This window comes from Gouania willdenowi, chromosome 9 (genome assembly GCF_900634775.1).
Source record: "Gouania willdenowi chromosome 9, fGouWil2.1, whole genome shotgun sequence".
NCBI classification, from domain to species: Eukaryota; Metazoa; Chordata; class Actinopteri; order Blenniiformes; family Gobiesocidae; genus Gouania; species Gouania willdenowi.
In genome coordinates, this window is record NC_041052.1 from 9,764,145 (window position 1) to 9,789,718 (window position 25,574).

Here is a 25,574-nt window from a genome sequence, read left to right on the forward strand (position 1 = left end):
TGGAGAAGAATTACAAACGTGTTTAAGAGGGAGCAAATGTCCACCGAGAAGCAGCAGGGGTTGGAACTGTTGCCACCTGCGGTCACAAAGTTTTTCGGGTCACAGATTTTGGCACAACACCGGCACTCGGCTCGGCTTCGGCTCTTGATGACGTCATCAACTAGTTGACGTTGACTCGACTAGCATGCAGTCTACCTTTAAAATGATGAAGTCGTTCAACCCCTAGTGTGTAGTAGATTGTATGTTTTTTTTATCTGACCACCCTTCCCCCCATCACAAGACCACTCGTATCCTCGACAATACATCTTGTAACGTTTTAATATTGTGAAATCTTGTAGTACAATATATCGTCCCACCTTTAGTTATTAATGTAGAACCCATGGTCCCCAAAGTGTGGTACGCAAATTGTGATAGGGGGTATGTGAATCGAAATTTAAAACAGCGTGACAAAATTGGAAACTATAGTAAAGATAGACAGCAGTCAGGAGCCTCTATGCATTGCCACAAATTACACATTGGCCTCTGCAAGACTACCCTATAGGGGTGACAGAAAATTAATCTCGTCAAAAAAATGCAAATATGCTACATTACATTGTGCTAGCCAAACGTACTAGATGCCCAGGAATTTTCAGCTTTGGCAAACATTAAAACAAAAGACAGAACCAGAACCCCCAAGAAATGAAGTGTACAGGAGTAGGGGTTACATGATTTCACGTTAAATGTCTGAAGGGGTAAGGACTGTGGAGAAAGTTGGAAACCACTGATAAAGTAGTATGACGTGTTTGTAAATGTCCTACAAAAGGCTTAAACATTTCCACAGAGCAGAACAAGAAGCAAGAGTCTCAGCTTGAGACCAAATTAAATACACGTCATCAATTCCACTGGAATGACAGTTGTCTATAGAAGCTTAGACTTGTGTGAGAATGAGAATCGACTTGGGTTTCAAGCTGTGGGAAAGGTGGAATGAATCATCTAAGGCAGTAAGTAGGGTGGGAGTCTGCTGTGTTACCAAGGGGTGGAGGTTTTTCTTGGAGCGATCCCCCGCATGTCCTTCATGAACAGCCGTGAACACTGACAGCCAGTATTTAGGGGAACAGACTGCGGGGGAACCCAGTGTGTCTACTGACAAAGCACAGGAGGCCAGAGAGCTGTGTCACAACAAGTTTCCAACTCAAAGAAAAGTCTTGAGAAGTTCAACCATGGGGATTTTTAATGAGCAAGGGTAAGAGCATTTTCATTCATCCATTAACTTTCAATAGACAATTTGTACAATAATAGTTGTATCACAGAGACTGAAAATCTCAGTAACACACATCTTATTTTAGAGGTTCCATAAACATGACTTGATTTTTGACCATGCGAGGAAATCAATAAACCCAGAGAAAATCAACTCAGAAAAAAGTTTTGTTGAATTTTTTTTTTTTTTTTTTTGGTGCTTCGTGTTTATTCTTACATATGTACAGTATGTATGTTTTTCCATTTATTATGTTTTTGTAATCTATTTCTTTCTTCCATCAAGATTTCTCTTTTGTTACTCAAGCATTAGACATAGTATAGTGATAAATGTTTAAACTTCACTTTTTGTCTGTGGTCCGTGTATGAATGTTGTTTTGCTATAAAAGAGTAGATAGTTTGACAAAAATTGTAGAATTCACACCCTGAGGTATTGTGAATTATTAAAAACTGCTGAACAAATAAAACTTACTACACCTTCTACACTTTTATTTGACTTGTTACAAATATTTATTGGACAAAATCTTATAAAGTAGATCTAAATCTCATCCTTTCGACCACAGGGCATCGGTGGAGGAGCCCGAGAGCCGCCTCATGTTGATCAAAGACACCAAAGCAGGACTTTCCAAGCATCGTCCCAAAACGGCGTCTATCCCCCCTTCATCCAAAGATGACAGTGAGAGCTCCATGTTTATGGGTCAGTGTGAGCTTCTGCATCAGATTTAGAGCTGGGAATTCTATAAGCTCCTTTAAACACTTCTTCAGGTTGTAAAAAGAGTATTTTTGTTGCATGCAAGGGTGTACATTTCACGAGTTATTCAAAGGGCTGCCAGAAAATTGATAAAAAATAAAATAAATGAGTAGATAAATTATAATTTGAATAATAATAATAATAATAATAATAATAATAATAATAATAATAATAATAATAATAATAATAATAATAATAAATAAATAAATGAATTAAAAAAAAATTATATATATATATGACATAGGTCAAAACTGACCCTTTATCACAAGAGATGCTAACACAGGAGGACGGTTACATTTGGGTTCTTTATTACATAATTATAGTTGACTTTCAGGGGAAAAATAAGAATTTTTATTTTACTGAGTTTTAAGTGAACATGGAACATTGAAGATGTAATGATAATTGAAAAATGTGGAGAGATTACAAGGCTGATGCATTGTTTTGTATTGCATTGTTTTTTATTGGTATATATATATATATATATATATATATATATATATATATATATATATATATATAGTTGGAGGATGGAGTCCAGATGATCCCAGCTGTTTGGTGGAGCAGTTCCTCACTGAATACAATGAATGGAGGACGGCTGCACGCATGGTCAGGCCTCGAGGTGGCGTGGCAGTGGGAACACTGGGTGGAAAGATCTACACAGTGGGAGGCGAAGACAATATTAGATGTTACAACAGTGTGGAGAGGTAAGAAATAATGGGTCTAAAAGTGTTACACATACTATAACTATACTTGAAGTTTATTGTCTGCAGGAGAGGAACTACGTCAGGGACAACAAACAAACACCTGGTTAATAATTACAAATAGAGACAAAAAAAATGGAGAACATTTTCCAATCTTTTTTTAAGATTTTGTGAACTTATCGTTATTTTAAGTTGGTAAAAATTAGTATGTTGAAGTAGACCTAATGCAACAAAATTAAGTTGAATTTACACAATGTGGTCCAGAAATTATGTTTGACAAACATGAAAGATTTGCACGACCTTTTTTAAAATAAGTCATATTTAAAACGTAATGATTCTAGTTATTTGATTTCAATATTATTAGCCAAATATTTTTTTAACAGATATAAACAATAAAATTTAGTTTCCTGGGGTTGATTTTTGTTGATATTCGAGAAAAGTTGTTGTATATTCTAAAATATAGGTTCAAATAAAGAAAGAATTGAGTTACACAAATTAATTAATATTGTTATTTCTCATACTTGTTCTCCTTTATCATATTGTATTCACTCTGTAGTTTAATATCGTTTACATTTTGGGTTGGTTTTAAATTCTGGCCAGGGACACCAGACGATTAATGTACATTGTCCCTTTTAAATAATCAATAAATTCTATAAATGAATAGGTAATAATCATATTGTTACAAAGGCTTTTAAAGAAAACGTTTTTTTTCAAAATAGATTTACTTAATTTGAATGATCCCCTCATCATTTTCTTACACACAACGCATTTTGTTGTTGTTGGCCTTATAGAACAGCAGGGGTCACTATTAAGGCAGAAATTGGATTTACGAGAGTAAATAAAACCCAGATTATAATGAGATGATTCCTGAAATCCAATCTTTATAGACTCTTCTTCATCCTTTCAAGCTGGCAGTGTATTAGTGTACATTATCACACACACACACACACACACACACACGCACACACACACACACACACACACACACACACACACACACACACAGAGCCTAGCCTTTTTGATGCCCAAGGCGAAATTTATTGTTAATTTTAATATTAAATTAAGAGAAAACATGTACAGTGATTACAAAGGGTGTATTTCACGTTTGTTATACCTTTTCAAATTAATATATATATATATATATATATATATATATATATATATATATATATATATATATATGTATGTATATATGTATATATGTATGTATATATATATATATATATGTATGTATATATATATGTATGTATATATATGTATGTATATATATGTATGTATATATATATATGCTTAGGGTTAGAGTTAGTGATGGTCACAATTATGCAATAGAATCATTTATTTAATTGCAATAACATAAACATGCGTTGCTGTCTTTAAAATATTGTACTTCTTTTAGTGTTGACCTTGGACAGCATGAGCAGACAAAGTAAAAAAATAAATAAATAAATAAAATAAAATAAAAATTCTGGCTCTGTTTGCAGTTCCCACAGAAATAATCTTTGTACTTGTGTCCTCACCATCAATCTGACCCTTTGATAACTATTCCAAGCATGGAAGGAACAGTAGAGGATGGATCAACCATCTATAATTCTGGATCTATGGTTGAATATTCTACTCTGATGAGAATTTGTCCCAATTTTAACTTAATATTAAGATTTATTTTAAGGTTTATGAAAATCCCAGGAAAGTCTCTGTGAGAGACATTTGCTCCAAAATATTCTCCAGCTTTCAAATGTATTTTTGCATGACGCTGAGCAAACATGTTAGATTATCTGTAAGAAGAACTTCATTTAATTCCACCCAATAATTATCATTATTTTTTTTTATCACTGAGACTCTCCACTTGGCTCATACTGTATAACCTTGGTCATTGCAGGTACAGCCCAGAAACAGACAGCTGGAGCACTGACGTAGCACCCCTGAGCAGTCCTCGTACTGGGGTGTGTCTCGTGACAGTGGATCAATATCTGTACGCCATTGGAGGACATGACGGCATTTCATCCATTAGTACCATGGAGAGGTATGATGACACATGGTTCAATTTTAGCTTGGCCAAAGAGCAGTATTTATTTATAGCATTGCCTAATGAATAATAATAATAATAATAATAATAATAATAATAATAATAATAATAATAAAAACCTGTAGTTTTCTAATGCTTTAAATGTGTGATATGACTGGACTTTACGGGTGTAATGCTTACTTTAAAAAAAAAAAACTGCATAATGTATATAAAAACGTGTGTCTATGAGATATAGATTTGTGTCTTTATTATTAATTTTTTTTAAAAGTTGATTCAAACAAAAATGAAAATTTCCGATCAAAAAACTGCATTTAATTTAGAATTAAATCTTCTAAATCAAAGAAAAACATATATTTGACACAAAAATTGCATTTGAACACTTTTCTTTGATTTAAAACTAGGGATGTAACGATTCACTCAACTCCCGATATGATTCGATTCACGATACTGGGTTCACGATACGATTCTCTCACAATTTATTTTACAAAATGGGACTGTAGACAAATTTTTTTTGGGGGGAAAAAAACTAGAAAATACAGTACTATTTTCCTTTTATTTTTCATTGTCAAAAGAATCCCTTGATAAACTATTCAAAACAATGCAATTTAACTAAAAATAAATCTTGAATGAAATAAATAAAGGAATAATACAAATGAAAATGAAGCCTATTAGTTTAAATTCTGGTTCTATAATAAACAATGCAAAACTGCATAATAGTTCTTTTTCTTTTAAAAGTGCAACTGAAAATGTATTTTGTGCCTTAACAATTGGACTTAAAAAAAAAAAAAAAACCGTCATTGCACTGATTTACGTCATATTTGTTTGGACCAGCAGAGGGCGCTGGTAACACAGTGGTTGGTTGGCATGCAGATATCTTACAGTGAAGAAGAGATGCTATGCTAGCAGACAGAGCTAATAAAAAAACGTGACTTTTACAGATATTCAAGTAATATTACAGATATTCTTTCGGTGCTTAAGGGGTAATGAATCATTTATTAACATATTTAAGATTAGAAGGGGGGCAGAAAGAAAGTATTAGCTGGCTCAAGTACTGCAGCTAATACTGGCTCAAGTACTGCAATTCAATTTTCAGAAAATCGATTTCAACCGTGATACCTATGAATCGATTTTTAACTGCCTTACGATTAATCGTTACATCCCTATTTAAAACTTTTTTTTTCGTAAAAATAAATATGGCTGGTGCCTCCTTCTCCTCGCTCTCAGCCTGCCCTTCCTCCCTCTTACCTAACACACCTGATTCAGATCATTAATCACCACCTGATTATAAAAAGGCTGAGAGGAGCTGAAGGAAGGAGGCCCAACACCATCAACCATAGCAGACATTTCTTCTGCTCCCCAGTTGATGTGTGAGTTTATTTTAGTTTGGGCTTTTATGTTATTTTGTATAGATTCAGTGTTTTGTACATTTTTGTAATTTAATGGTAAACGCCGGTTGTCCCAGTTTCCTCCCTACTTTTGTTCGGAGTCTCCAGTCCCTTGTTTTGATTCTGTTGCTATGTTTTAAGAACTTTGCTTTAATAAACACTATAAAGTCTTTATTTCTGTTTGCTGTTGCGGTACCTCAAGCTATATGGCCATAGTGGCCACACCAGCCGGTCATTGCCCGATCTTGTTAGATCTCGGAAGCTAAGCAGGTCTGAGCCTGGTTAGTAGTTATGGAGACCACTGAGAATTCCAGGTGCCACAGTGGGGGACAGTCACCCCCGTGGTATCTGTCATTGTTCAGCCACATTGCCTAGTATGAATGAGTGAGTGAGTATGGTGGTGGTCTCTGTCATTCTGCCCCAGGGCAGCTGTGGCTACAATTGTAGCTTACCACCACTAAGTGTGGAGTAAAAGATAAATGCCTTAATTCTTTGAGTGTTTATGTTAAAGCGCTATATAAAATCCAATGCATTATTATTAAGCCTTTGATATAACTTGTTACGGTCTCCTCAAGAAAATGTGGCTTGATGAAGGGAGACCACTAACATATACAAAAGGACACAGACAAAAGGGTTCGAGTTGGCAAGTTTATTGTAAATAAAAACATTAATGAGTCAAAACATAAATCAACAAACCAAAAAGGCTACAGGCGCCGGCCAAAATAAGGAAAAGAGGGGTTAAGAACCTGGCTAACCGCTCCATGGGCCATCGGACCAGGCCCCACCCTGGCTAAGCTACCTCAACCAAAACTAACTATTAAACCAAAAAAGAAAACCCGGAAAACAGGACTACCGGCGACTATAGCCAAACTAAAATAACAAAGCCCAGCAATCTAAACATGCCTGAGTTAAATAATTACTACTTAAATAGAAAAAGGTTTCAAACCACTCAACAAAACAACCAACAAGACAAGACCACAACCAACCAAGCAACAACCAACCAAGCAACAACCAAACCTCACTATACCTCTGTCCTGCAGTGTGTGTGTGGCTCAGTGCTCAACTCTGCTCTTCCTGCTCCTCTCTCCTGCCATCCTAAATAATCTCCCTCACCTTGATTGCCAACAGCAATCAGGTGTGCTACAGCCACTCAGAAAGGGGAAGGAGGGAGACCGGCCATAGAGGAAACACGTAACACCCCCACCCTAAGATGTTGGATGTACGCTCGCCCAAAAGTACATTCAACATGAACGAGATAAGGCATCAGCCAGTACATTTTTCACCCCCTTAATATGTCTTATCTCCAAATTAAATGACTGCAACAAAAGAGACCAGCGCATAATTCTCTGATTAGAGTTGCGCATTTGATTAATGAAAACCAAAGGATTGTGGTCAGTGTATACGATAATGGGACAAAGGGATGAACCGACGTATACTTCAAAGTGATTTAAAGCCAACACTAATGCGAGAGCCTCTTTCTCAATTGTGGAGTAAACACGCTGGTGAGTGTTAAACTTCCTTGAGAAGTAAGAGACGGGGTGTTCAAGACCCCCATCGTCATCCTGAAGGAGGACAGCACCGGCTCCCGCCTCACTGGCATCAACAGCAAGTTTAAAAGGACGATCAAATGCAGGGGCAGCCAAGACAGGGGCATGGGATAGCAACGCTTTCACGCAGTCAAATGCGTGTTGACAATCATCTGACCAGTGGAATCGGCGTTTAGGGCTAAGGAGGTCAGTGAGCGGAGCGGCAATAGCGGAGAAGTTTCTACAAAAACTTCGATAGTAACCCGCCATGCCTAGGAATCGACGAAGCTGGCGCCGGGACATGGGTGCAGGGAAAGACATGATTGCCTCAACCTTTGTGTCAACCGGCTTTACCTGCCCCTGACCTACAACCTTCCCCAAATATGTGACAGTTGCTTGACCAAATTCACACTTCGCCAGGTTAAGCGTGAGATTGGCATCCTTTAGCCGTGCAAACACTGCCCCAAGCTGCTTGACATGATCTTCCCAAGAACTTGAGTACACCACAATGTCATCTAGATAGGCCTCACAACCAGGTAAACCACACAAGATGATGTTAACCAAACGCTGAAAGGTTGCCGGGGCATTCCGTACGCCAAATGGCATAACCGTGTACTGTAAAAAGGCATCTGGAGTCACAAATGCAGAGATTTCTTTTGCTCGAGAGGTTAAAGGCACCTGCCAATAACCTTTTAAAAGATCCAGTTTGGTCACATAGTTAGCACTACCAACGTGATCCACACAATCGTCAATTCGAGGCAGTGGATAGCAATCAGGCTTAGTGACACTGTTGACTTTGCGAAAGTCAGTACAAAAACGGTCAGAGGCATCAGATTTCATAGCCAGGAGACAAGGCGAACTCCATGAGCTGGAGCTCCTTTCTGCAATGCCATTCTCCAGCATGTAATCAACCTGTTTTTGTAACCGAGCACGTTTATCCGGATTTACTCTGTAAGCGTGCTGCTTAATTGGAGAAGAATCTCCTACATCAATATCGTGCTCAAGAATGTTAGTCTTTTTTGGTACATCAGAAAATAAGGAGATATTAGACTTTATTAACTGAACCACATCCTCACATTGAGTCTCAGTAAGATGTCCAAAGCATTCATCAAGTTTGGATAATATTTCAGAATTTTTTAGCCGACCCTGCACAACAGCAAGAGACGGCCCAACAACATCCTCGAGGTCAGATGCAGCCCCCGCAGGCAGCGCCTCTGGAATTTCAGCACCGGACAGCACCTCTGTCACCTGGGCCCTACCAGTAGCTTCAGCACTAGACATTACCAACATGCTGTCACAAACGTCGCCGACAGGGGTCGGGTGAGAAGACTCCCTGTCAAAGTAAGGTTTTAGCATGTTAATGTGACACAATCTGCTACGTCGTTTGCGATCTGGGGTTGCAACGATGTAATCCCGGTCACTTTTCTTTTCCTTAATGACATAGGGACCACTGTAACAGGCTTGCAAAGCTGAACCGGGGACAGGAAGCAGTATCAACACTTTATCACCGGGCCTGAAGCATCTGCTTTTGGTGTCTTTATCAAACCATAATTTCATCTTTTGTTGTGCAGTAGACATGTTTTGTTTTGCTAACTCACATGCACGGTGAAGTTTAAAGCGAAAATTAGAAACATAATCGCAAAGATTTTGCGGATCGCTACCACCCAACCACTTATCTCGCAAAAGTTTTAGAGGACCCCGCACAGTGTGCGCAAAAACCAGATCAGCTGGACTAAACCCCAAAGACTCCTGCGCGACCTCACGAACTGCAAAGAGAAGGAGATGAACGCCCTCATCCCAGTCCTTATTAGCTTCGAGACAATACGTACGAAGCATACTCTTCAACGTGGAATGGAAACGCTCCAAAGCTCCTTGGCTTTCGGGATGGTATGCGCTCGAATAATGGTGGACAATATCGAGTTGTTTCAAAACTTGTGCAAAAACTCTTGACATGAAATTGGAGCCCTGATCAGTTTGAATCACTCTAGGTAATCCAAACAGAGAGAAGAATTTCACCAGTGCTTTTGCTACAGCCGGAGCAGTAATTTTGCGCATGGGGATAGCCTCAGGAAAGCGGGTCGTCGAGCACATAATTGTCAAAAGAAACTTATTACCAGCTTTTGTGCGTGGAAAAGGCCCAACACAGTCCACTATGACACGTTCAAACGGTTCACCAACAACCGGAATCGGATACAATGGGTACCTCGGAATAGTCTGATTGGGTTTGCCACATACTTGACACACATGGCATGTTTTACAATGTTGCCGCACATCGCGTTTTAATCCGGGCCAGAAGAACCACCGCAAGATGCGGTCATAGGTTTTATTCACTCCTAAGTGACCAGCAAGCGGATTATCATGTGCCAACGTTAAAACCTCTTTCCGGTACGCTTTAGGAATCACAATCTGTGTCAGAGCACTCCAATCATCATCTATGGATGCATGCGGCGGTGTCCACTTACGCACCAGCATCCCATGTTTTACAAAATAACAGGTTGACAACTGTTCAGCTTCAGACTCAGACACAACGGCATCAAAAATAACAGAAAGTGTCGAGTCGTTCTTTTGTTCGGAAATAAGATGCTCACGAGACATACAAACTTTAATGGTAAGGTCCTCGTCCGCAAGCGGTTCGACAACCGGGGCCGCAGGAGCAACCACAGAGTGTGGAGGAACAGGGGAGGCTCTCAATGAAGGGGTTACAACATCAACATCCATCATAAAGCTGTCAGCTAGATCTATATTGCAACCATTACTAGAGTCCTGTTTTCCTCGTTTTTCAGACATAGCTCGTGTGACAACACAAACTGGAAACACATCAGGGAATTTCTGCTCCAACTCCTCTGGGTGCTCTGAAATAGGAACAGCAACAACCTCAGGATTTAAAAGAACTTTACCTCCCGCCAAGTCATTACCCAAAATAAGGGACACCCCAGCTATGGGAAATTGAGGTGCTACACCCACTACTACCTGTCCCTTAACTAGTGCTGACTCCAGATATATGCTATGGAGCGGAAGCGACACAAACTGCATTCCAAACCCCCTAACTAATGCACTGGAGCTAGTTGTTGATTTTTCTGATAGTGGTAAAACACCCTGTAGAAGAACAGATTGTGAAGCAGCACTATCTCTCAAGATGTTAATCGAGACATTCGGCCCTGCATTAGTTACTGAGACCAAACCTTTCATAATGAAGGGAGCGTACACGTTAAGGTCCTGCTTAGCCTTCTCTGGACTGGTTAAATGCTGTTCACAGGATAAAACCTCTGTTTCCATCAGATTGACCACTTTTGACGTGTTCCTTTTATTCAAAGCAAAACACCGGTTCATTGTGTGGCCCCGCTTTTTACAATAGAAACATACAATTTCATTCCTAACATCGACAGGTTCTTTGTTACAGCTTTTAGGCTCTCCCTGCGAGTTCTGTTTTACCTGAGAGGTAAAAGATTCAGCTGCGCCATCCCCACGTTCAGAGGGCGAAGTCAACTTTCCAAAGTTAGACCTATGAGTAAGGACGTACTCATCTGCGAGCACAGCCGCATCAGAGATTGTGGTTGCTTTTTGTTCATTTACATAAGTGACAATACGCTCGGGAAGACAATTTCTGAATTCTTCCAAAAGAATCAATTCTCTCATCTTCTGAATATCATTTACGCGTTGCGATTGACACCAGCGATCAAACAGAGACTCTTTCACCCGACCAAATTCACAGTAAGTTTGACTTTCTTCTTTCTTAAGCCCACGAAATTTTTGACGGTAAGCCTCCGGCACAAGCTCATGAGCACGCAGAACAGCACATTTCACTTTATCGTAATCGGGGCAGTCGTCAGGAGACAAGGAGGCGTAAGCATCCTGAGCCTTACCCGTAAATACTGATTGCAATAGCAAGGTCCACACATTCTTAGGCCATTTAAGCGTATTGGCAACACGTTCAAACATCACAAAATAACGATCAACATCTCTGTCGTTAAATTGAGGGACTAAGCGAATACATTTATTCAAATCAAAGTCAACTCTGTCTAAACCAGGAGAAGAGGTCATAAAGGCTGATTGCTTTAAATCAAACTCCATTTTGCGAAACTCAAATTCAAATTTCAAAGTTTTCTCTTTTATTTCCTTTTCAATATCCAATTCTTTTTCTTTTATCTCTAAGCGGCGCATTTCGAGCTCTAGTTCTTTAAGGCGAAGCAAGTCCTCCGACACAGGCTGGATAGTAGATGTACCTGGGGCTGAAACAGCTGGGTCGGATTCCAACGCCCCCTTTTCAAACAGAGAGGCAAGTATATCAGCCTTTAGCACGTGCTTCTTACTCTGTTTCGAAACCGTAACACCAAAACGATCTGCAATTGTAAACAAATGTTCTTTTTTACAACGGTTTAACACTTCAAGGCTTGGATGAGCCACAAACTCATCAATATTAAACTCCATTTCAATAAGAAAAAAGTTTCGCAAGTAAGAACAAGTCTTCAAATGCCGCCAATCAAAGATAATTTAGCCAGTATGCAATGGGAAACACATACAAAACCCTAGCGAGAGCAGAGATTGCATAAAGCACACACACACACACAAAAAACTCCAGAAAAACACAAAACCTGTGTCCATAAATACACAAGTATACAAAAAATATGAAACCACACAGAGCAAAAGGTCTCACAAGGTAGGCAAAGCATGCATAACAAAAGGTAAACAAGCAAAGTATCAGAAGAGTGGTTACCAAAACTCTCCAGTTTAAAGAAAGATATCAAAACCAGAACTACAACTGACACAGTTTACCAAAAATCACACGCAAAAGCCACTAATCTGTACTGATAAGCAAAATATCAATACCCAAGTGCTTAAACAAAGCCTATTTTATTTTTAGACAAGCCCCCATATATGTTACGGTCTCCTCAAGAAAATGTGGCTTGATGAAGGGAGACCACTAACATATACAAAAGGACACAGACAAAAGGGTTCGAGTTGGCAAGTTTATTGTAAATAAAAACATTAATGAGTCAAAACATAAATCAACAAACCAAAAAGGCTACAGGCGCCGGCCAAAATAAGGAAAAGAGGGGTTAAGAACCTGGCTAACCGCTCCATGGGCCATCGGACCAGGCCCCACCCTGGCTAAGCTACCTCAACCAAAACTAACTATTAAACCAAAAAAGAAAACCCGGAAAACAGGACTACCGGCGACTATAGCCAAACTAAAATAACAAAGCCCAGCAATCTAAACATGCCTGAGTTAAATAATTACTACTTAAATAGAAAAAGGTTTCAAACCACTCAACAAAACAACCAACAAGACAAGACCACAACCAACCAAGCAACAACCAACCAAGCAACAACCAAACCTCACTATACCTCTGTCCTGCAGTGTGTGTGTGGCTCAGTGCTCAACTCTGCTCTTCCTGCTCCTCTCTCCTGCCATCCTAAATAATCTCCCTCACCTTGATTGCCAACAGCAATCAGGTGTGCTACAGCCACTCAGAAAGGGGAAGGAGGGAGACCGGCCATAGAGGAAACACGTAACAAACTTTAACAATGTTTTGTTTTTTTAAAAAATAAATAAATAAGTACTTTGGGGGATTGGATAATAAAGACACAAATGTCCTGCCCATAATTTGACCCAAAAACAAAAAAGATCACTTCATTGAAAAATATTTATAATCAATTAGCAAATTTAAATTTTTTAAAAAAACTAAAAAGTAAAAACTGTTCAAATGCTAATTTGTTTTTAGCTGTCAAATATTTGTTTGTATTTAAACACTCATTTAAAAGGATTTTTGATTGAAGTAATGTTTTTTTAATTAAAAATATTTTCTTATTTTATCTTTATTATTATTATTGCAGCGATATTGTTTGGTATGTCCTATCAATAGAATGGCCACAATTCTAAAAAGATGACTTCATTAAAAAGAAGTGTTCAAATGCTTTTTGTCACTTTTTTTTCTTTTGATGCCTTATGTTTAAAGTTTTTGGGGTTTTTCATTGAATAACATAAATGCACATTGACCTCCATATACATGTCCTGCTGCACTTCATGCTTGCATTACATATATTTGACTCTGTTTATGAATCAAATATTTAATTTAAATAGATTTCAATATAATGAAACATTTGAGTTGAGTCAGTGGATAGTGTTAAAGAAACAAATCCAGAATGTTCTGATTAAAGCTGTGTTTGTTTGTTTGTAGATATGATCCAAAGCTGAACACATGGAGCAAACAGGCACCAATGCTGACAAGACGAACCCGAGCAGTGGCTGCAGTGCTGGGGGGTTTCCTGTACGTGATGGGGGGAAACGATGGGGATGCAGTTCTGAACTCAGGTGAGAAACGAAATTAGACATTTGGCAACAAAATAAAACCAATTAATTTTAATATTTTACAGAAAGTTAAGTCATAATCATAAAAATGATGCCAATATTACACAGAATTAAGGGAAAATATTATCAATTTAGCATGTGGAATTATATTCCAGTGTAATTATATTCCAGTGTAATTATATTCCAGTGTAATTATATTCCAGTGTAATTATATTCCAGTGTAATTAGTAATGTAATATTAGTAAAAAGGCAGCAGGTCATTTTAATTCCATTTTTTTTTTTATTGATGCATTTATTACTTGGACCAAATTATTTTGAACAATTACCAAATTCCAATTATGATCATTACATTTCCAATCTTACCACAACTTTTTTGTTGTATAAATATTGTATAGTTTTACAATATATTATATTATGTTATATTATATAATATATACAATATATAATAAGTGGTAACACTTGAAGTTTTATACATACTGCTGACATTAAGCTGTCATAATTATGACTTGACACCTGTCATTAGCATGAATAAAGTGTCTTGAAGGCTGTCAATAAGTGTCATATGTTACCCTAACCTTAACCCTAGTCCCACTAGATTCCTCCACCTAACCCCAAAAATGCCAACATGGCTCCAAAGGTGTCATAATTTAGCAAACAACACTTAATGACAGCCTTCATGACACCATATTAATACTAATGACAGATAATGACAGCGTATTGTCAGCCTTATGAATAAAACTTCAAGTATATGTTACCAAATAAGATAGTATTGGTGGTGTGAATTTTTACATATACTGGAATTTTACTGCTGTTGAAAATGTTCACTGTTATGGTCGACTGGTTTCTTGCCAGTTTTAGCTTTACACATGTAAAAGGACTTCAGCACGACATGGAAACACATGGAAACATAAGCTCACAATCACAATTTTCATCTCTCTGACCATGCTAAACGTAGGGTTATGTTTAAAGTGCACGTTGTCACTATTTCAGCCTGTGAGAAGCATACATTAGTTAAATTCCCACAACCTGTGTGACCTTTGTAGTTCATATTTATCGTCATCATTTTACAGTAAATGAAAAGGATATATTAGGATAAAAATACATTGTTATTGTTGTAAGGTATTTTTAGCCAACTTTGGAAAAAGCCTGAAAAACAAGTGAAGGCAACTGAAGTTCAGACACACTATGCCTGGAGATACTTCACCTTTATCCTAGAGAGTTAATACTTTGAAACTAACACGAAAAGTACTTTTCATATGTTAATTCACATGCAGCATTATGTAAGATTGTTAGTGTGGGTTAATGTTAACAAATTCCATCAATCCATCCATTTCTTGACCCGTTTTCCCCTTTTCTCAGGGTCCTGGGGGTCAGCTGGTGCCTATCCCCAGCTCTCATTGGGCATGTTAAAAGGCCCATGTTACGCTAAATCAACTTTTTTGTGCTTTAAACATCATAAAAGTGCTATTAGGGCTTCATACACATGCCCAAAGTATTTTTATCATTGATTCCCTCAATCGTTAGTTAGAGGGTGATTTGTTCCTTTCTTAGGGTGAGCCCAAACACCACTGCTCCAATTTGATGACGCGTTCCCACTTTGATGACGAATATGACGCGGCACTGAGCTGGAGAAGCTGCGCCTCCGGGAAGCTCTCTGCCGTGATTGACATGTAAACAGACACGCCCACAAAGGTGAGCATTTCAGCGTGTGTATTTTCTAGTCTATGTATGTACCGGCGAACGCCCCGCCCCCACGCTCTGCCTCGTGTTTATAAAGCAGCATGAGCTCAGCTATGGAGTAGGTTGGAGGAGGGCGGGCCGTCCTCTGGCCCTACGTCACCGTGCAGGGAGGAGGAAGTCAGTGTCCCGTCTATAGACACGCCTACTCATGAATATGCATAAATAGGCCACAAATCAGCCTGTTTGTGTAAAGTTGCTCAGGAAGTGACTTTTCAGAGGCTAAAACTCTGGAAAACAGGCGTGTTTGGGAAAATAAAGCTCAAATACTATGTTTTTGGAATTCTTAGAACAAATGGAGATGAGTGAAAAATAGCATGACATGGGACTTTAAACAAATTGAAACCATTAACCCATACACCTGAATACCTTTAGGCTGTTATCACCACCTGGTGCCCTGTCCAGGTATACCCCGCCCACCGGTTCAAATCTCAGCCGGGCCATCACTGTGGTATGCTGAGCAAGTCCCTCAACCCCTAACTGCTCCTCTGGGATGGGTGAAATGCAGAGAACAATATTTATTCATGTGTAAACATATATGGCAATAAATAAAGGCGAAAGAGAGCTAGGGATAGGCACCAGCAGACCCCCGGGACCCTGAAAAAAGGGGCAAGCGGGTCAAGAAATGGATGAATGGATGTTATCACCACATTCCACAACAGAGGGAATGTGTGGGATGTTTTGACTATCAGACATTTGCCCAGCCCAAAACTTGGAAAAGTGACAATTTTCCACTCCTAGAATATACTAAAATATTTACTATCCCTGACCCTAAGTCTTACATTTTCTTATCAAGATATAAGCACTTTAAGGCATAATCACTTTAAATGTCTAATTTATGCTAATTATTCCTACTGGTGGTTATTAACTTCATTTATAAACGCTCTCCCATATACCCCAACTTCATGAATTCCAAGAGCTGGCAGGACTGGGGTTCCTCATGAATCATTTACTTTCTGGTCTTATTATGGAATAGCTGTTTTAAATCATACTAATAATTAGAACTAGGGTGTCCCAATCTGATATTGGATATATCGGTTCGATATCAGCCTGAAAACCAATATTGGATTCAAATTTTCATTTTTTTTCAATTGTAGAATACTGTAGATAATATGTTGAAGGTTAAAATGTATGTAACCAATTGGCTAATAATAAATGGGTCAGTTTTTCTCATATCTACTGTTGCTGACTATTGTTCTCTGTTTGAGTAACGTCACCTTTTCTAACATTCTACACTACAAAATAAGTATGTATGATTCATGCTGATATCGTATCGGATTAATATCGGTATTGGCCAATACGTAAGGCTGCAATATCGGTATCATATCAGAAATGAAAAATTTGTATTATGGGACATCGTTAATTACAACACAGTATCAATTGTCTTAACTATTGGGATATATTTAACTATTAGATTTTTATATTATATTTTTTACATTTATTTATTTCGAAATAAAAAATTAATGAAAATGAAAAAATATGAACAAATCTCAACAGAAATCTGACAATAATAGAAAATAAATAGAAATAGACAGTTTTTATTAATGGTTGGTGTGTGTCTTATAGGATCTTCTTTACAAATTCCTTTACACTTATTTCCAGATTTCTATTTACATTTTGAACCTTTCTTTCCTGTATGGGAATGAAATCATGTTGACTATATTGTGATTTATACTGGGTTGGAGTCAATTACATTTTTAAAATACAATTACGTCTTCAATTATCCATGTTCAAATACAACTTAATTACGGTTACGTTGACCAGCATTTTTTTCAATTACAATTAAAATTACGTTAACTATTTTCCCACTGAAATCAATTATAGTTCCAACCTCAATTACTAAAGTTCAATTACAATTAATCACAATTACTGAGCCTTTAATAAACAAACCAATAAAACATAACCTTCTGCTTGTGTTAGCTTTCTGTTAGCATCTCTTATCCAATAATTAGTCAGTTCAGCTGTAAAATACCCTAAAAAATATTATCAAACATTTGTTTCTCATCTCTTGGGTACCTTGTTATGCTTCTTACTCTATTAAAATATTGATATTAATATTTTGATGTGGGCGTCAATATACCCCTAGATATCTTCTTTTTTTTTAAAATGGTACAATGTTCCTAATGAGAACTAACGGGTAAACTTGATATGAAACATATTTTAATAATGGTTTACTACATAGCCCTATGTGTAAACCATAGAACTATAAAACGATTCCCCAGTTTTGCATTTAATTACATTGTAAATTACAGTTTTTTTTATAAAATTTTCATGCCAATTACAATTACAAAGTCAATTTTTTTTAAACTCAATTAAAATTAATAATCAATAAACAACAGCAACATATTTTTTTAATTGTGATTTCAATTATAATTACATCATAATAGTAATTAATTACAATTATAAGTGACCCCAACTCTGACCCTAACCCTTGTTAAAACCAAAGTTTTACCCAGATTTACCAAGTATTACTTTATACAATATATTAGTTTTACATTGTACAATTTATTGGCTTTACTTTGTATAATTTATTAGTTTTACTTTGTATAATTTATCAGTTTTACATTGTACAAATGTCCAAGCAATGGTTGTTTTATTCAGTAGCATCATACATTTTAGCCTCTCTAAATGGATATTGTAATTTTTCAAACATGTGTAGAAAACCGAATAATGAAAGACTGAGCTGAATGTGACAAAGTTAAATAAACACTTTTTAAACCTGTTGTCTATTTCCCTTCAGATGTAGGGTTCTTTGGAGTCTGACAAAGAAAGATCTGCTTGTTCAGAGACTATACAGCCTATAATCTGTATCTTTTATATTTTAGAACATCCCTTTCTTCCTGTTGAGTATGTGTTGTTACCATGTAATAACTGAGCTGTGAGACCTCCTCTCACCTATCTGTTTCTCTGATGGTTACCAGTGGAACGATACAGCCCTGTAGACGGCACCTGGTCGATCTGCGCCCACATGTTGTGCCCCAGGGAGAACGCCGGCTGTGCCGCGTACCTGGGACACATCTATGTGGCCGGGGGCAAAGACGAGCTGAACCTGGAGGTCAGTGCGGTGGAAAGGTTTGACCCCGAGACAATGAGGTGGATCCCTGTGAGGAGAATGCAGAACAAGAGGAACGAAGTGAGTATATATATATATATATATATATATATATATATATTTTTTTTTTTTTTTTTTTTTTTTTTTTTGACTGAAAAATAAGAAAACAACTTTAATGGAAATTGGCAAAAAAAAAAAGAGGGGTGGGGATTGTGCGAGGCATAATCGTAATCTATGTTAAATTACCTTTGAAACTATATATCACACGACAATGTTCCCATCAATTTGGAAATTACCGGAAATGGGGGGTGGGCCCCCAGGCCCCATTTTAAAAAAAATAGTTTTGAGTGTCTCATCATATTCATTCATAGAGTATTCATACCAAACTGCATTTCGATTTAATGAGATTTAACGGAGGAGTAGTCATTAGAAAAATGGGGCCCTCCTGGCACCCCAATGACACATACAAGGTAATTGGGCCCTAATTATATATTGGTATGTGCCAATGATTCGGTACCACCAATCGTCGTAATGTTTGATTTGCAAATAAATGAGAAATCGACTTTTTTTTCTTTTGGGCCCCAAATCAAAAATCGGGCTCCGAGCATCGATGCGTACACATCCATAGATTATAGCCACCAAATTTCAGCCCGATCTGTTCACAAATAACAGAGGAGTAGCGATTTTAACTTGTGTACACAACAACAACAACAACAACAATAACAAAGTGAGTGGCGTTTTGAGTTCAGTAGCCTGGCCTAAAAATGGTTTTGAAATTATAAAGTATTTTATATCTATGGATATGTCTGAAGTAGTTGAAAAGATCTGATGAAAAATGGAAAATAAAAAAAAAAATTATTAATGGAGTACATTTTATTGAACTTTTATGAGATCATAAGTTTGTGGTGTACAAGTGTATGTAAATTGAAAGGAGTGCAGAAGGGTTAATGTGTGATTTAGAATTCCTTTGCTTATCTATTGTGTGTGATCCCATTAAACTCTTGACGGTAAACCCAAAAAGAACAAGAAAATGAGCTTTAATAGCAGGAATTAAAAGTTAAACAAAAATAATATCACAACAATGCTGCTCACCCTCCAATTTGCCTCAGCCTTTCAAATGCTAATAATGTGGTGGTTGATAGACAAGCAAATCCCATGTGAACACATGCACCACACTTGTCTTGATTGGCTCTCAGGACAACAGTTGTGTTAGAATAGAACAAAGAACGCCTGAAGCTCCTCGTCAGGTTGGGTGGACTGGTACAAGAGGTGCAAATTACCAGTAGATGACTGATGAGAAGCCTGCTGCATCTTCATCCTTCAGCTGTTTTTTGCTTGGCCTGATTGCATTTGGTGTTGAAACACTTGATAGTGTGATTAGAATTTAAAACATGAACCTAATAATTAATGTATTCAGTTGTAATGATTGGTTAACTCTCTAAACAGACTTGACTCAGTTTGAAAAACATTTGACACTGCATATTAAAGGCTTAAGGCATTCACGTAATGCTTTAAAGTGCATAATTATATCAAAAATATGAAGGAATATGTAGGTTGAGAAATGTTTCGGGGTTAATGAAATTTACCTTTTACAGGAACAGTTTTTAAAACATTGGACTTTTAACTTTTAATGTGCAATGACAATGGCTAAGATGTGTATATGTATGATATGCTATTAATAGGATAAAACATTCTTGAGATTATTTAAAACATTTGTTTTTATTTTTTATTTTAAATGAAATGGAATCATCAGAAAAACTAAAAAAAAAAAGAAATTCCAATATTTCATAAGCAGCATGACTGCGAATGTCAACCTAATAATAATAAGACAAGAAAGAAAGGTAATTTTTAGTTTTTAAAAAAAATAACAAAAAATTTTTCACTTTCTGCACATAATATTATGGGACAGTATGTGCTTAAAGGCATTTAAAACATTTGAAAAAAAAAAAAAATAATCTTCAGCAAAACCCCAAAAAAAAGAAACATTCCTATATTTCACAAGCAGCATAACTGCAAATATCAACCTAATAATTTGATAAGTAACTGTAAATGGTAAATTTTCATTTTATTTTCAGGTTTTGAAAAAATATAATAAAATAAATATTAAAAATAACAAAGTACTAAAAATCTGATCTGATGACTATTTATTTTTGCTGTTTTTTTGAAGGTAAAATACAAATGACTGAGAAGTTTAATGCATATACTAATAAACTATAGCAACCATCTGTACCTATTACCTTGAAGTGTTTTACTAATAAAATGCACCATATTTCTTTAATAGAACCAATAAATAGTCCTTCTTTGCGTATCCCTCTGCAGATTTCACTGGTCGTCTTCTCTGGAACACTGATGGCTGTTGGAGGATCAGATGGTGTCACCAGTTTAAAAACAATAGAAGTCTACAACCATGAAAGCAACACATGGAGGTAATAGGAAACCGAATTTGATGACATCACGAATGCAAAATGTTATTACATTAATCCCACGGTTCCTAAAGCTCGGACATATTCTTGTTTCCATTTCCTCATAATGAAGTTAGCATGAAACAGGAAAGCGGTAATGTCTTTATAGGCTAAAGAAGAAAGACATTTCTTTCACTGTGACTTATTAAACTGTAGAAGGCGAGCATCACTATATCAGAATATGGATCTAGATTACCAGTGTCTATGAATATAAAACAGCACATACCAGCTTTTATTCATGACTCACTTTGTATTCTAAATTTGTCTTTTAGTGTTACAGTGTTGGGAACGTTAATTTAAAAAAAAAAAAAAGTAATTAGTTAGAGTTACTCACTACTTGATCCAAAAAGTAATTGAGTTGAGTTAGTAATTGAATTACTCTATAATAAAAGTAACTCATTACCAAGGAAAGTTACTATTTGTGTTACTGTTAAAAAAAATTTTTTTAAATTGCTATATGTCAAAGAATTCAGATTTTGTAGATGCGTGTGCTTCATTAAATTTGAGTTGCTTTCAACGAATGTGGACAAAGTCTTCGCTCCTGGATATAATGTACACTTCACATGCACATTCTTGGCTTTGACCACGATTAATTTAAAGTAGTGTTTGTATCGTCACCTTAAAAATGACAACTTTTCATCAGACTGCTCCACGCTCGCCATCTCTGCTGCTTCATCCAATCTGTAGTGGTTGTGTGTGTGTGTGTGTGTGTGTGTGTGTGTGTGTGTGTGTGTGTGTGTGTGTGTGTGTGTGTGTGTGTGTGTGTGTGTGTGTGTGTGTGTGTGTGTGTGTGTGTGTGTGTGTGCTGGCACATGTGTAAAAACACTGACTCTGATTGGCTACCATGAAACATGACGCCGTCTTAGCCAATCACAGTCAATGCATGTAACGCACCGCATTTAACGTTCAGTAACGTTAATGGCGTCGTAACGGCTTAAAAAGTAATTAGCGAGATTACCCTGTCACCTAACGCTGGTTTTTAAAATGCCGTTATTCCAAACACTGGTTACAAAGGACAGAAAAAGCTTACATTCACGAGTTTTAAAAATATAATAAATAATTAAATGGTGGAAGCATTTTTAAATTTAATTAAGATAAATAAAATCTATGTATAACTTAAAATAAATAAATAAAAATCAATAAATAACATCTTATTTTTACACCGCCTGCTATACAAACATAACAGCTGTACACTGTGCAGGAGACAGGAACATATCAGATGTAGAGCTGGGCAATATTATCGACCAATATTTGCCATAAAATGTAATACTGATCTACATCGCTATATTTTTCTAAGGGGCCCCAAAAGAAAAAAAAAAAAAAACGAAAGTCGATTTCTCATTTATTTGCGAGTCAAATATTACGACGGTTGGTGGTACCGAACCATTGGTACATACCAATATATAAATATGGCCCATTACCCCGTTCGTGTCACGGGTGTGCCAGGGGATCCCTGGGGGCCCTATTTTTCAAACGACTACTCCTCCGTTAGTTCTAGTTAGATCGGAATGCAGTTTGGTATGAATACCCTATGAATTAATTTGATGAGATGCTCGGAGCCCTTCTTTTTAAATGGGGCCCGGGGGCCCACCCCCCATTGTCGGTAATTTCCAAATTAATGGGAACATAGGCATGTGATATATCATTTCAAAGGTAATTCAACATAGATTACGATTATGTCTTGTATAATTTGAAAAGGGGCCCCAGGGATTCCCCCCTTTTTTCCGGTAATTTCTAAATTTATCAGAACATAGTCGTGTGATATATCATTTCAAAGGTAATTCAACGTAGTTTGTTTTACTCGGTGGAACTGAGTCATTTGAGTATTTAAGAAACACTTTGGATTATACAGTACCTTTGAAGTAACTCGCAGTTTCATACAGCTTGGTGACCCCTGATTTAAAGTCTTGTAAGACATTTCTAACCCCATTAACATCAATAGAGTTGGTCCCAATGTGTGGGCACCCCCATTTTATTTTTTTAAAAAGAAATTGCAGTTAGATGGGAAATCCAGATCCAATCCATGTGAAACTTGGACATAATTAACTCCAATTTCAGACAGATTGGTCAATTATAAACCAAGATATGAATTATTTTAATTTCATCAATGATGAAAGATAGGGATTTTTCGATTTTTGAAACTGATCTAGAATCAGTATGTTGATCTGAATCCCATGGAATCCATTGCTATCTTTGGTTAGTTTAGTACTTTTGACATAATTCTGCTAAAAGACAAAAAAACAAATAAATAACAACAGTGAAAATATAACCTCCTTGGTGGAGGTAAAATATGCCCTATTCTGATTCATTACTAACTAATTATAGCAATACATAATAACGAACAGGGGAGATCAATACTGTGTCACGATAACTCTTCAAGTCATAAAGAAAACTGCAAATAAAGGTAGACTGCTGCGTACAGCAAGACAAATACATCCTTTATGTGATTCATGCTGTGAACCCCTGCAAGTCTCTTATATGTTGTATGGATGCCTGCAGGCTGCTCACTGAATCAGAGTGCTTTCCTGTCTGAGTCTGTTTCCCTCTGCATCTGTTTTTAGACACTTTGGAAGCATGAAGAGCAACCATCCAGGAGGACGAGTGGCTGTGCTGTGCTGAAACACCACAGCAAGCGTCCACAATTAGAAGAATAGGACGCAAGTGTTAAAAGATGAAGAGTCTAATGGATGTACGCTACGGGGTGCAACGTGGCATCACATGCGAGGCTGAGATACAACTGCATAATTGAGGCACTTACACCAACACTGAGACATACTGTAGATGCAACTCTGATTCCCTAAAAAAAAAATTGAGTGCAAGCAGTGAGGTAAAAAACCTCAAACCAAAACCTTGGTTTGCAGGTTGCCATTAAAGAGTCTTTTAATTCCCCCCTAATTTACAAAGCTCTTTTATCTGAGGATGAATCAGTGGGTAGAGCAATTGAGGTAGCATTTTTCTCATGAGTGGGTTAGATTGTGTGTTGAAATATGAATCTAATGTAGTCCCTGCATTGCATTATAGACGTTACAATGAGCTTTGATGTTCAAGGGGATGTGGGTTTTGAAGAGATGAGAATTTAATGGTTTAGCTGCAAAATGGAGGGACAAAGATTAGCAAGAGAGATTATGAAAAGCTGACATGGGCAACTAGAAGACCAGAGGAAACATGCGGCCCTCTACTTTTGTGCAGCCCCCCCAAAGCAAATGCACAAAATGAATCCCAAAACGCGTGAAACGACAACAAAACAAAACAAAAATTACACAAAAGGATGACAAAAATGCACAAAATTTACTCCAAAAACACACAAAGTGACAGAAAATTACACCAAAAGACAACAAAACTGCAGAAAAATGACTCAAAAAACACGATAACTAAAGTCTACAAATTAACTAAAGAAACATGAAAAATGATGACAAAAACTCACAAAAGGAAAGAAAAATATATACAAAATGACAACAAAAACACAAAATGGCAGTAAACCACACACAATATCAACAAAATGCGCTCAATGATTCCAAAAACAAAGTGAAAATTACACAAAAGGACAACAAAATACACAAGACTTCAAAAACACAAAATGATAATAGTATACAAATGAACTCCAGAAACATAAAAAATTAAAACAAAAACTCACAAATGGAAAGAAACATTTATAAAAAATGACAAAACTACTAAAATGACAAAAATACACATAAGTTCAACAAAAATACACAAAAAGGACACACACACACACAAAAAAAAGCAAAAGATAGAAAAATACACAAAAGACTCCAAAAACACAAAATGATAATAGTATACTAATGAACTCCAGAAACATAAAAACATGACAACAAGAACTCACAATAGGAAAGAAAAATATATACAAAATGACAACAGAAACCTAAAATGACAAAATATTCCAAAATATTTCATCTTTCCTGTATTAATGCTTCATTGGTCTTATTAAAATGCTGACTTGAATGTTGATAATGTTGCCCTCGGATCACATATGATCACATTTTTGTGGCCCCGCTGTGATAATAGTTTCTCTAATGTAAAGAGTATTCATGTTTTTTGTGTGATATTGAATAAACTGAAGGTGAAAGATCCAAGCGAGGAAGAATTGTTACTTAAACGTAACCAGATATCATTCACTTGTAAAGCATTTGAATCAGTTTTATATAATGTATTTATTGTCACATTCAGTTATCAGCCTTAAGCTATTACCTTAAAACTAAAAAAATAATATTTATTATTTAAATTGCACAAACATTCCCTAAAAGTCTGTGTAGATACACCAGCATGTAGGGAAAAAAAAAAACATTTATTAGCCCCTGAGGGAATCCCCACAAATATAAACATCTGAACGGTTTAGCTGAAATCTGTGGGAACCCAGATTCTTCAGTTTGATAAGG

General features: G+C 36.8%; 1 protein-coding gene across 1 annotated transcript; it reads left to right on the plus strand.

The window, feature by feature from the left end:
• Positions 1–1,130: 1,130 nt before the first annotated feature.
• Positions 1,131–23,944, plus strand: LOC114470183 (kelch-like protein 20). The gene is made up of 8 exons (XM_028458198.1): positions 1,131–1,222; positions 1,797–1,930; positions 2,505–2,688; positions 4,562–4,705; positions 13,799–13,932; positions 18,588–18,799; positions 21,038–21,144; positions 23,742–23,944. The coding sequence occupies exons 1-8, from the start codon at positions 1,200–1,202 to the stop codon at positions 23,797–23,799; spliced, it is 996 nt and encodes a 331-aa protein (XP_028313999.1). The 5' UTR covers positions 1,131–1,199; the 3' UTR covers positions 23,800–23,944.
• Positions 23,945–25,574: the final 1,630 nt, after the last annotated feature.

Bases quoted from the DNA above. Each gene is read 5' to 3' on its own strand.
- LOC114470183 (XM_028458198.1), top strand. From the start codon at position 1,200: ATGGGGATTTTTAATGAGCAAGG. The intron at 4,706-13,798 runs GTATGATGACAC...GTTTGTTTGTAG, and splicing joins TCCATTAGTACCATGGAGAG to ATATGATCCAAAGCTGAACA. The intron at 21,145-23,741 runs GTAATAGGAAAC...ATCTGTTTTTAG, and splicing joins CATGAAAGCAACACATGGAG to ACACTTTGGAAGCATGAAGA.